The sequence below is a fragment of the Callorhinchus milii genome, unplaced genomic scaffold, assembly GCF_018977255.1.
Source record: "Callorhinchus milii isolate IMCB2004 unplaced genomic scaffold, IMCB_Cmil_1.0 Scaffold17, whole genome shotgun sequence".
Lineage (NCBI taxonomy): Eukaryota > Metazoa > Chordata > Chondrichthyes > Chimaeriformes > Callorhinchidae > Callorhinchus > Callorhinchus milii.
In genome coordinates this window covers 8,317,813-8,330,997 of record NW_024704758.1, presented here as the reverse complement: position 1 = coordinate 8,330,997, position 13,185 = coordinate 8,317,813, and the positions used below count along the sequence as shown (strand labels likewise).

Below are 13,185 nucleotides of genomic sequence, written 5' to 3'. Positions count from 1 at the left end.
TTAGCTCCACCCAGGAATTGAACCCGGGTCCTCTCGTCAGCAAAGTAAGCACGCTAACCACTACACTATGGGCCTCCACACCTATGAAGCAAGAAAAAGGTTAGAAGAAAATCAACTGAATAAAACTTCAGCTTCGTTTAGTTACTCACCAGAAGGAGCGCTGGAAAATACCCAAAACGAGTGCACGACTCAGTGAATCGTATAGCCTAAGAGGGATCATGATCGCTGCCCTTATTCAAGCCTCAATTCCTCTAATGTGGCACAGCTAAATGGCTGAAAAAAGCGGTCCATTTGATGGCGGGCAGAGGGGATTTACCAAGAAACACTGTGATGTGGACCCTAACCTTGGTGCTACATCAATTTTCAGAAACAAACAAAACCTGGAGCTCGGCCACTCATCCTGGTAAAACACATTAGCATTGTTATTGCCAGCACTTCCTCCACTGTGTACAGTATTTGCATACTGCCTGATCACCTGAAAAGTGGAGTCAAATAACCTGAACATTCAGTTTTTAAGTGGCAAAACCCATCGCAAACCTTTTTTTCATACCCATTATGAACTTGCTCTTATTTAGAATAGAAGCACATTCGCGGGTCAAGTAAGAAAAGGGCAAAGTTTAAATATTAACCAAGGCTGGGTGAAACCTCACTCAGTCTATTTGTTACTATTCTCAACTGAAAATATCAGGCAGAGTTTGCAACTTTCTTTCTTCGAGTAAACGCTTACAGGTAAAGTGGATGGACTTTTTATATTCCCAAATGTACATTTTGATTGTAAATGCTTTTATTGCTTGTATATACAGCCAAACTAATCTTTGAAAGAGCTGCTGCAAGCCTGAAACAAGACTGCATCATATTTCTATGTGGCACTTAGTTTGTTTTTCACAACAGGTAAACTATTATGCGAGCTACACAAAATAAGGTGTGGAAAACAATTCATCTATTTTTCTTTGAAAGAAATCACTGAAGCAAACTGCTGATCTGCACTTCATGGGCTTATAGCATATAATTGAACGCCTTAGCAAAGCTTGTGTATGTCCACGTGTTCAATCACTACTTTAATCTGATGCTGCAGATTTCTCTTCATTTCGCTCCTGGTATCAGCAACACTGGAACTTGAGAACTCGTATAACCCAATGTACTACTGTACACAAATTATTGTATTGTCATTGTATTCATTGCTATAAACACCTGTTGAATGTGTATTAGTCAACAACAACAACAAGATTGCATTTATAGAGCGCCTTTCACGTCAGGAGGACGTCCCAAGGCACTGGACAGTTGGGTCGGGACCCGAGCAGTGGGGGGAAATGGTCAGGGCGAGGGGAGGGAAGGGAGGGAGCGAGGAGGGGGTAGAGAGTTGAGAGGGGAGCTGAAGGCACGGTTGAAGAGAAAAGTCACCGGCACAATGGAATATTTCTGAATTACTGGTGTTAAAGCGCTCTGAGATGCTACCCTGCGTACTGTATAAGGGCACTGTATAAGTGCAAGTTGTTGTTGTTGCTGGTGGTGTATTTGAAGGGAAATAAGGGAGCCACATTACGCATTAATTACCCTTAATGTGTAATGTAGCTCCATTCTGGGAGTCACCACAACATCTACTGCATATACAATGTATGTTGCATCACCATGTTGGGTAAGCCATTTTGAAACGTGGTTTGTTGCTTCTCTGCCAAATATATGTCAAAATTAGCTGTGTACAGTAATGAGCAATGACCAGTGTAGACCTGTATAACCTAAGTAGTGCATTAGATTACACAAGGCCTAAACTTCTAGTGCCTGCATGCCACAAGTATAATAAAGACTACATTTTAAAGACAAAATTTGATTTAGATTGTTAGATTTCAATGGAAACAAACCTTCAGGGATAACAGTGCAAAACTTTTAGTCTTTTCTCTTTCCATGAATCGAGGTTTCAGTCAATAAACCAAGCCTTACAGATCATACAGGCAACAAAAAGAACTTCATTTATGCAGTGCCTTTCACATAGGAGAATGTCAAAGTATTTCCAAAAATGCATTGAGAGCTCGAGTTGAGGGTAGGGAGGAGGTGGGCAAATAGAGAAGGTTTTACAACAACAACAACAAGATTACATTTGTATAGCGCCTTTCACTTTGGGAGGATGTCCCAAGGTGCTGGACAGTGTACAGCATTTCAGACCCGAGCTGGGGTCAGGGGGAAGAGGGGTTGACCGATGGCATGGTCAAAGAGGAGGGTTTTGAGGCGGGACTTGAAGGAGGCTAAGGAGGGGGCGAGGCGGAGTGATTGGGGGATGGAATTCCAGAGGTTGGGGGCAGAGTGGCTGAGTGGTGGGGCGGGTGGATCGGGGGACGTGGAGCAGGCCGGAGCCGGCTGAGCAGAGGGAACGGGCGGATTGGTAGGGGATTAGGAGGTCGCAGAGGTAGGGTGTGGCGAGGCCATGGAGGGTTTTGTAGGTGAGGACCAGGATCTTGAACTGGATCCTCTGAAGGACAGGGAGCCAATGGAGTTGAGCGAGAATGGGGGAGTTGGGGTCACGGAGTTTGGTGCGGGAGAGGACAAAGGCTGCAGAGTTCTGGATAATCTGCAGCCTGTGGAGGGAGGTTTTGGGAAGGTTGACAAGCAGGGCGATGGCATAGTCGAGCCTGGAGGTGATGAATGCATGAACAAGAGTTTCAGGGCCTGAGGGGTGAGGTAATGGCGGAGTCGGGCGATGTTGCGGAGGTGAGGGAAGACAGAGCGGGTCATGGCTTAGATGTGGGGAAGAAAAGACAGTTGAGGGTTGAACAAGACCCCTAGGTTCCTGACTGGCTGGTGAGTTGCAATGTGCAACCATGGAGGTTGATGTTGCCAGAGCCGGAGGTGCAGAGGCGCTGGTGTGAACCAATCAGGAGGGCCTCAGTCTTGTTCACATTCAACTGTAGGAAGTTTGCCCTCATCCAGGACTTGATGTCCGACAGGCGGTCTGTCAGGACAGCAGTGGTCCTGGAGTTGAGGATGGAGGCAGAAAGATAGAGTTGGGTGTCATCCGCATACATATGGAAGTTGATCCCATGTCTGCGGATGATGTCACTAAGGGGGAGCATATAGATATTAAAGAGGAGAGGGCCAAGGACAGAGCCCTGGGGGACGCCAGACGTGATAGTGCGGGGGCTGGAGGAGAAACCGTTAGAGGCAGAGGTTTAACCAGAGGTTTTTAGATGGGTTTTGAAAGCAGAAGAGGAGGGAGTGAGGCAAAGTGATTTCAGAAGAGAGTTCCAGAGAATGGGGACAAAGTGCTGAAAGCTCTCCTGCCCTCTTTTCACTCTCCTCCACCCCCAATTTTGGGATCCATCAAAGTTGATGACTGAAAATTTTTATAGTTATACAGCGCCTTTCACGGCGGGAGGATGTCTCGAGGTGCCTCACAGGATTTACTGTAAAGTGCAGTTGTGTTTGTATATTTTGTAGGCAAACATTGACAATATCCCTTTAAGGGTTAAATAATGTTGAATACCAACTTTCTAAAACATCTTTGTGTTGAAGTTTAACCAGACAAACCTGCAAGCAACGTATGGATACATAACAACCGGATCTTTGCCAAACATGACCAGAGCTTCAATAAAGAAAGGAATCCTTTGTTGCTGTTAAAATGATCACATAAAGGCACTAATCTTGTTTTGGACTGTTGTTTGTTTGTTGACATATTCTAACAAGGAACCTATTTGTTGGGATATACAATCTTTGTTTTCTTCAAACAGTGTTATTTTAAGAAATACAATTGGTCATTCACTTCATGGCTGTTTGTGGGACATTGCTGTGTCCAAATTGGTTGCCACATTTGCCTGCAAAGCACACAGTCATCACACCTCACAGTAAATCCTGTGAAGGGTTTTGACCGCTTATCCCAAAGTGAAAGGTGCTAAATCGAATGCAATGATCATTATAATATTACCCAATCCTCAAACAATTCCTATTTTTATCTTTTTAAATATTTATTGATCCCTATAGTCCAAGTTGTTCATTATTATAGAATTCAGTTATCAGACATGTGTTGGGGTGAGAAAGTGGTAGGAGAACAGTTTTTCTGTATTTCACTGTTATTTGATAGATCTTTGTGTAACCACTGTTTAAATTGCTGTAGGCATGAAAGCACAGCTTTGTTCTGAGTTACACATAGCTACAATAGTTGTGTAATATTCCCTTTGTAGTGACTTACTAAAGTATATGTGAAAGGACATTTTGTGAGAAGGATCAATTTTGTAAATCAGAAAGCTTAACTGTAAATTAATCTTATTTGATTATTTTTACTATTTTAAATAATTAGGAATTACTTTTTAATTGGACACTATCCATACCATCTTCCCACTAATAATAACAGTCCTTACATTTGATATTGCGCCTTTCACATCGGGAGGACATCTCAAAGTGCTTTACTGCATTTGCTATAATGTATAGTGACTGTGTATTTTGTAGGCAAACACAGCAATCAATATGAGCACAGCAATATCCAAGAAACAGCTTTGAAGTGAACAATCAATTTCATTTGGGGGATTGTTGGCCAGGGCACGGGAGAAGCTTCCTTCACCTTTCGAACAGTGCCATGGGATCCTTAACAGGCTAACGGGTTTAACGTGTTATCCGAAGGACTGCACCTCCAACAATGCAGCACACCCCGAACACTGTGTTAGAGTGTCAGCCTAGACTATGAGTTCAAAGTCCGGAAGGGGTAAAATACTATACATTATGTGAGAATACCGTACAAGTCTTCCCTGCATGAAAAAGACATTACAAAAAGCTAATGTTTGGCACGGTGACAGTTCTTACCAGGTGCAAGAGGAACAGTACTTGTAATTGATCGAACAGAAAGCCATTTCATAACTCCAGTGTATCACATCTGTCTGAAAACCCTGTCTGTGCCACATTGTGGCACACACTACATTGTGCATTCAGTATTTGAGCTGAGCTGATGTACTTGAGAGTGCAGGTGCTTTATCACTGGTTTGATATGTAGCAGCTGCAGAGAAACTAGTACACAGGATCTAAAGCTGCTGGAGAATCCAGATCAGTGCAATATTCTGAACAGCCTTAATAAACTGGATCGTAAGCAATGCAAATAAACTAGAAAGGAGGTCAATGTGGCCTGCAAAAATGAAAGTCTGCATTAGCTCCCTTCTAGGAAATTAGTGCCTGGAACCGAAATGACCAAATACTGATACATCTGTTTCCAGGAAAACCATCAATAAGTTCTTTCATGCAATAAGGTCTTGTATGTATCTCAGCAAAACTCAAAGGTTTTAGAAATGATTCAGCTAAATATTGAATTCTAAGTGGAAGCTCTTACAGCACCAGAGATGACGGAAATTTCAGGCCTTCAGTGTTAGGGAAACACCTGGTGTCACGAAACATCTGACACCTCTTCTTCCCCAGTCAGCACACACTTTCCCCTCCCGCACCGCACTACACCACATTGAGTGTCACTCTACCTGGTGATCTGAAGCATTTATTGGCCCTTTTGCTCAAATTTCGTTTCATGGCTGCTGTGCGGGGGAATAAAATGCGCAGAGTAAGCAATAGTTGTACATCTAGTCATAAACTGAAGAGGTGACATAGTTTTCGTCAGGAAATTCTGACGGATTAAGAACATTGCAGGATAAAGAGGTCAGTTTTCAATAGAAAATTACACAAACATTATTTGTTGCTGGATTAACCCCGACTGGATTAATATTTAATGCTTCAGCTTCATCGGTAACACAGATGCTTTTGTGCATATGAATAAACTTCAATCCCCTCCCGCACGCACTGCAGCTGAAGATTTATAATTACATTGCTTTGCAGTTGACATCCATTGAAATTTCCAAGAGATGTTTAAAAGAGAGGTAGACGAACACTTGGGCAGTCAGGGTATATAAAGGGTTGGGCATTTGAATTGACAGATCTACCAAGATCTAATAAATAGCAGGAGTCATTTCAATGGGATTCTCCATTTCCTGGGTTCCCTAAACATGTTATATGGAGGGATTAAGGGATATGGGGATAGGGCGGGTAAATGGAATTAGGTTAGAAGATCAGCTGTGACCTTATGAAATGGCGGGGCTGGCTCGAGGGGCCGAATGGCCTAACTCCTGCTTCTACGTCTTATGGTCTTATGATGCACTTTGAATGGAAAAGCCGAATCACAACAACAACATATATAGCACCTTTTGCTTCACAAACAAAAACACGTAGAAACACAATTCAAAGGGTATAAAACGTTACTCCTAGAAGAGTGAGTAGACAGTTATCTCATGCTCAGAGTTTCCCATCCTCTCCACATGAAAGGCTGTTGAAAATAAATGCAATTTGTTGTTGTTCTCATCACAAGTAGGCCATTAGGCAGATTTACATACAGTAATACCAAAACACAAATCTGCTTCAGTGTCGATCACACTGCAAGACAAACATTGATCAGGAGCAAGGACTCATCATTTACAATGTGCACCCTCAATGTCACTTTGGCCCATCAAACTTGCTCTTTCCATTTGTCATCTATAAACTACTAGATTCTACTCCTGATATAATTCTGCTTTATCTTTCAGAAGTAGGAGGGAAATGGCCAATACATTCAGAAGCCAATTTATGAACATCCATCTGAATAATCCAGTGAAGTATGGCCTCCTTGCTGCAGCAGCCAGTTTGTTTATAATTTCCATGGTAATTCTAGGCTGGCAGATCTGCATTTACTGCAAGCGCAAGACTGGAAAAGGAACGAAAGGTAGGTCCCAACTGCAAGTTTTCTTGCAATTCACTATATACACCTTGAGGAAGATACGGGTGTATATTGAATGCGTAAGTGGTTTCCATCAAGGGTAACTTATCTGAAGATATCTACAATGGCCACTCAACGGTGGAGACAATATATCTAGGTTTTCTCCTTTAACATTCCCCCATGGTGCCTCTTGCCATTGCTTATCCTTCCGCAGCCTGGTTACAATCGCTGGGAAAGGCCCCATTGAACAGCAAAGTTGAAACAACATTGTTGGCCAATTGGTCTGATACCTCAGCCCATCCTAGCAAGACATAAAACAGAGTCCACAGTATAAGCCGTTCACCTTGCGGCAAAGGATGATTTTGCCTCCAGAGGTGGGATTTAGATCTAGCTCAGGCAGCGGTAGGAATCAGCTACAGTGCTAACCCTGCTAGCTCACATTGCTCATTGCCTTAGAGTCAGCTTTGCAAGCTAAATAGGACACAGGGAGGTTCCCAATATTGATCCCTGTTAATATGACAAGTATGTGAGGTTTTTATTTTACAGTGCAACTGAAAGTCAGCAGTCAGGCAACAATCACTCATGTCTTAAATTTGACATGTATTATTCGTTTCACCCCTTGAATCTCACATTACTCTCATCTTGCTTGAATTTATTTGCTTCCACATGAACAATTTACACTTATACAGTACAGCGCCCTTCATAAAAAATGATTTGTGTGCAACACAAAATGGATAATTAGAAATGAAGTGAACGTTATGCAGACAAACACAGCAGCTGATTTGCATCAGTTAAATACCTAACTTAAATAACAATAAGATTAGTTAAAATTAACGTAAAATTCATGAGGTAGATTTGGAAGGAGGAGGATTATGATTCCAGGACAAATATGAGACTTTTTTTTAAAAAAAACATTGTTGATTTAGATATTGCTGCTATGGAAAAAAATATGCTTTAATAATCACTGATAACAACTATTTACAGCAAAAAAGGACGATGGTGAGACTGGTCCGAAGAAACAATATACAGAAAAAAGCAGCTTATCAACAAGCAGCAACTCCATAGATTTCTTAAGCATATCTGATGAAGAGGAATATTTATGTATAGGAAAACACGATTACAAGGCAAGCACATTGCAAGATTCCTTACCATTTATTCTTCCACTCGATAGTTTTAAATAACTTATGGGTATGAATGATTGTCTTATTGCAATACTTCGCACATTTTTGTTTTCACAGACACAGAAGCTGCAAGAAGGTATGGAAAAGCTAAATTATTATCTTCAAAGCAATGCCACCGATAAACTGAGATGGATTCAGAAGAGGGGGAATCTGGTTACCGACTCGATGGTTTATGTTGCGGGAAAGATTACATTTTCTCTTTCATACGACAATAAACAGGCACAGTTACACCTGACGGTAGCCGGAGCATCCGACCTTCCTGGTCGAATCGTTAGTCAGAGTGTTGACCCTTTCGTTCGAATAAAGCTCATGTCCAGTGTGCAGTCGGAAGAGTCAACACACCAGTTCATACTTCACCAGTGGAACACAAAGGTTGTGAAGAACACGAGAAACCCTTCATTTGGAGAGCAGTTCACCTGTTCTATTGAAACGCACGTCCTCAGGAAAACAACTTTAAAACTAGAGGTGTTGTTCTGATTGCCTTAAGCGCTCTGAGACGCTATCCTATGTTGAGGGCGCTACACAAGTGCAGGTTGTTGTTGTTGCTTTTGTTCGGGTGGCTTTAAATCTCTTTGTTACCATCCAGACTCACGTTACAAGACGAGATTAGATGACGTCATTACCCTTTTCTCCATTTTCTCTGTCGAGTCGTGACAAGAAACAAATAATACTATGTCAATTAATAGCTTTAAAAATAAGCCAGTCTCGGGATAGATGAGGGTTGAGATGATCAGGTACTCACGGAAGGCAACGGTAGCCCATGGCACTTGATCTGCTCAGCTCTCCAATGCTGAAGGTATTGAATTACAAACCTGTACATTTCCCATGTTCAATGTTGCAGACGAGGGCCAACACCAATCAGTGTTTTGCTGCTTTCTTAAAAACAGTTTAAAACTACTTGATCAACAGAGAACAAAGATACCTTGAGGCCACTAAAAATATATCTAATGCAGCACCAGACAGAAAGTCTGGCATCACTGTGCTCAGCTCTTGTTGACGTTTAATGATCTTTTTTTCTCTCTGAACTTTTGCAACAAATATAACTATGGGTAAATGTTTTTTTTAAACAAAAAACAGGTCTGGAATGTTGACAAATATTCACGGCGAGACATTCTAGGGGAAGTGAGGACATCGTTCAGTGCCTTGAATTTATCAGACACGCTGAAATTCTGTGAGGAATTACAAAAGCCACAAAAGGTAGAAAAAGCGATGCTGTTCTTTGAGCATCTTTTATTTATTTGTTCTCTTGACCAATTTCTCTTCCAAATTTCTTACCTGCCAGACATCTCTCTCCTGAAAATAGCTCAGTTGTATTTTTATTTTAAAATCCATGACTGCTTGTGGGACACTGCTGTGCGCAACTGGCTGCCACGTTTTGCCCACAAAATATCCAGTCAATTCACTTTACAGTATACTCTGTGAAGCGCTTTGAGACGTCTCAACGATGTGATATATCAAACGCAAGGATTATTACATTATTATTATTCATTTTCCTTCTGCTAAAATACATTTCCATGGATGCTGGTCGTTTTTCGTGACCATTCATAACCCGTAAGAAAGTTGGGACATCCTCCCGACGTGAAAGGCGCTATACAAATGTAATTTGTTGTTGTGTAAGCCTGGAAGGTTAGAGTCCATGGAGTGGGTGGGGGGAGGATAGGAGGAAAGGGGAAAGGAACACAGCAGGAGCAGATCCTATTCTCATTGAATGTCCACACACAAGTTGACCTGATTGAGATCAGCTAGCACAACTCAAACCTGCAGCTGTCTGACCTGTACTGCGGTGCCTTTGCATACCCTAAACCACGGTGCACTGTTCATGGTGAGATTGTTCGCGCAAATGCACAACCACACAACCAATCCCTTTGATTTCATGGTAAATAAACTCAACAGAGAGGTAAACAACCAACACCAAAATTAGGTGAATATTCAAATCTAATATTTTAAAAGTTTCACATATTTCCTGATATAGACCACAAACCGCAAAGAAATGATTTGTTGTTGAGCTTGATTCTGTTGTTATTATTTGCACTGAACTCCCGTGCGTAATATTTCTCTCCTCAGGACACCGTTGGAGAAATTCTTGTGTCTCTGAGATATCTTCCAACAGCCCAGAGACTTGAAGCTGGGCTGCTGAAGGTGAAAAGTGCCTGCTTGATCAGCAATCTGAACATAGGTATGCAAAGCGCTGGTTGTTGCATTGAACTCAGACCGTTACCATTACTACAGGGTTCAGGTCAGTGAAAGAGATGGAGAAAAACATAGAGAGAAAGCGAGAGGAAAGAGAGATTCATCTTAAGATAGAAATTATAGCACAGTACTAGATAATAGTGGGAGCATGATAAGCAGTGTGCTATTCAGAAATGAAAACATGGCATTGACTGATGATTGACTTTAACAAAGGCTTTTTGACAGGTACTGGACTGTAAATCACAGTGTATTTATCAAATTATAAACAAAAATAGGAGTAATATACACACAGTATGGGTGCCATTGATTTGCCCAATGCCTGGTTATGTTACTGAATTCAATGGTTGCAGAGCTCAGTCAGTGTTCAATAGCAATTCATCCCAAATCAGTGCAAAATAAAACATTCATTGACCATCTGCACAGCACCAAAATCATTCTGATGGGTACTGTACACTGTAATCAAAACCTACAGTCAAGGAACATCTATCTCCAAGAAGAAGGCCATTGACAGAACAAAAGGGTTTCAAGTACAGTACTGGGACATGAAGACACCAGAGGGCACTGTGACTCCATGACTGAGAAAGTCCAGGAACTAAAGCACACAAAAAGGTTTCACGAAAATGAGGGAGAAAAAAATTGGACAGGGTGGATGTGGGAGGCAGACAGGAACAGAGTCAGAGTGACTATTGATAGGAAATGGGATTTACAAGGATCAAAAGATCTCAGTGGATGACAGAGTTGTTCATATGTAAGACCACAAATTTCATCTAATCCTAGCCTGTGCAGTCAGAGTCAGGTTGTCTTAAAATATGGCAATCCCCTGCTTTCCACTAGTTAAACATAAGAAAGCAAGTAACAAGATAAAAGCCTGTGGACTCATTAACCCCACAAGACCACACAAAGCCTACTCCATCACAGGCGTCACTCACTCACTGCTTGTCCTGGAGGGGAATTGTAGTAAATTTTGTAATAGATACAATACTTGCTGAACTATGGGAATCAGGTACAAACGTTGTATTCCCCCATTCCCCCCCCCCCCCCACCAACATCCTCACCAAAATGCAATCTTTTGAGTTTGACCCGCCGTGTTCCTTTTCCCTCAGGTATCTACACAAGAATAGATTTCTACGTCAATCAGCGCAAACAGAAGCACCAGAAAACATCCACAAAGACAAAGTCTGCAATGACTGTGTTTAATGAAGTGATTTCTTTTACTGTGGGAGACTCGGCCATCAACCATTCCATGATTATAATCTCGGTGTATGAAACCTCTTTCTCCAAGGACGGTGAGAGACATCTTGTCGGGCGAGCGTATGTGGGGAGGAAGAAATCGAGAGAAGATGATCATTGGCTCTCCATGCTGCAGTGCTTGAGACGGCCTGTGGCAAAGTGGCATCCACTGTTAATCTAAGTTCACCCACTGGGATCTGTCCTACCATCACCACTCATTAGCACTTTAAGACAGCAACGATGGGAAGGGGATGCTTCAGGGCACAGAGTATCTTCTCTCATTTGAAACAAACTTGATTTAGAATTTGTGTGACGTGCAATGCTGCAACCTGAAAAAAAAACAGCCGGCTCCTTTCAAGTGTTCACAAAACCCTGAAAACACATTTAGAGCAGAATACAATTGATTCTGAATTATTTAGTACCTGTGGAGCCAATGGTTACCCCAGGATTGCACATCTGTTGATTCTGGAGTACAGCACAGAGACTGCTTACCAATAGTTAGTGTGTTTAATGTATAATGGATGGGAAATACAGGCAAATACCATCATTACTGCTGTTTAACTTGTAGTTTTAGCCACTGTTGCACCTCATACTACCTGAGCTCAAAAGGTGCAGAGCTGGGCAGCAGTGGACTCCTCGAAATCGTCAGTGATAAAGGACTTTCATCTGATGTAGCAACTTATCATGTTGAGAGGTCTAATTGCTTCATAAGTAATTACTGTCATGTGTAGTGATGTGTAGTGTTTTTATAGACAAATGCAAAAGGTCCTGTGAACAACCCTGGAATAAGTGATCAATAAATTTGGAGGATTGTTGACCAGAACACAACTGGAAAACTCTTTTGGATCTTAAAAATCCAGTACAATAGGCAAATGGGACCTCAGTTTTAATGTCCTAATGTTGTGCTTAGATATATAGTAATGTATACTTTTGTCAAAAAAGGTTATACGTTGATAATTATTATTACAAGGTTGTCATCTGATGTTGATATAAAACAGCACAAATACCTTCCTATTTCAAAGTATCTTGCACAGTCGCCTCATTCCAGTTCAGGGTTTAATTTGGCAGCTTTGTTAATTGTTGGTCACAAAAGTTTTACAATCCAATTTGCATTCTGCTCCTGATCGACGCAGTGGCTATATACTGTCAACAGCACATCAGTGAAGACCCTCAACAGAAGGAACGATTCACCCCTAAGACGATCTCGGGTCTTGCTTGTAAACTGTCCGGGCAGAGCAATCCCTGGTTTAATACCACAGGGGTACAGTAACCACTCATAATGCAACACGGGATTGGCAACATGTTTGAGTTCACGAACAATGTGGGAAATGGAATCAATCACACGGCTGTTTGCTCCCGGGGATTTGGGGGGTTGCCAATGTGGTTGTGAAAGTGAGGGCTGAGTTTTCCTCTGTACTTGACCATGAAACAGGAAACAGAGTCAATTGCCCCACCATAATGAACCTACCATTCAACAACAACAATGACAACAACAAGTTGGATTTGTATAGCGCCTCTTATGCAGGGTAGTGTCCCAGAGTGCTTGACAGTGGCAGAGAATGACTCCGAGCCGGGCGGAGGTGGAGGGGGAGGTGACTGTAGGTATGGTTGAAGAGGACCTGAGGTGCGACCTGAAAATGGGGAAGGAAGGGGCAAGACGAAGGGATAGGGGAAGAGTGTTCCAGAGTTTCGGGGCGTAGTGGCTGAAAGTGCAGCCATTTAGCCCCTCTTCCCCTCCCCCTGCTCCCCCCCATTATACAATCACTAAAGCTGGAGTATATGCCTTGGGATCTCAGGAGCAAAACAATATAAGTGTGGCAAAGAAGCAACTGCTGAGGATTTCCTTCAATCGACACAAAACCATCTAGTGTGAAAGTA

At 42.1% G+C, this 13,185-nt stretch overlaps 1 protein-coding gene across 1 annotated transcript; it reads left to right on the top strand.

The window, feature by feature from the left end:
• Positions 1 to 648: 648 nt before the first annotated feature.
• Positions 649 to 12,120, top strand: syt19 (synaptotagmin XIX). The gene is made up of 7 exons (XM_007887600.2): positions 649 to 729; positions 6,537 to 6,712; positions 7,691 to 7,830; positions 7,945 to 8,352; positions 8,965 to 9,084; positions 9,952 to 10,063; positions 11,181 to 12,120. Exons 2-7 carry the CDS (start codon positions 6,550 to 6,552, stop codon positions 11,486 to 11,488), a joined length of 1,251 nt encoding a protein of 416 aa, XP_007885791.2. The 5' UTR covers positions 649 to 729; positions 6,537 to 6,549; the 3' UTR covers positions 11,489 to 12,120.
• Positions 12,121 to 13,185: the final 1,065 nt, after the last annotated feature.

Bases quoted from the DNA above. Each gene is read 5' to 3' on its own strand.
- syt19 (XM_007887600.2), top strand. From the start codon at position 6,550: ATGGCCAATACATTCAGAAGCCAATTTATGAACATCCATCTGAATAAT. The intron at 7,831-7,944 runs GCAAGCACATTG...TTGTTTTCACAG, and splicing joins TAGGAAAACACGATTACAAG to ACACAGAAGCTGCAAGAAGG. The intron at 10,064-11,180 runs GTATGCAAAGCG...CTTTTCCCTCAG, and splicing joins GATCAGCAATCTGAACATAG to GTATCTACACAAGAATAGAT.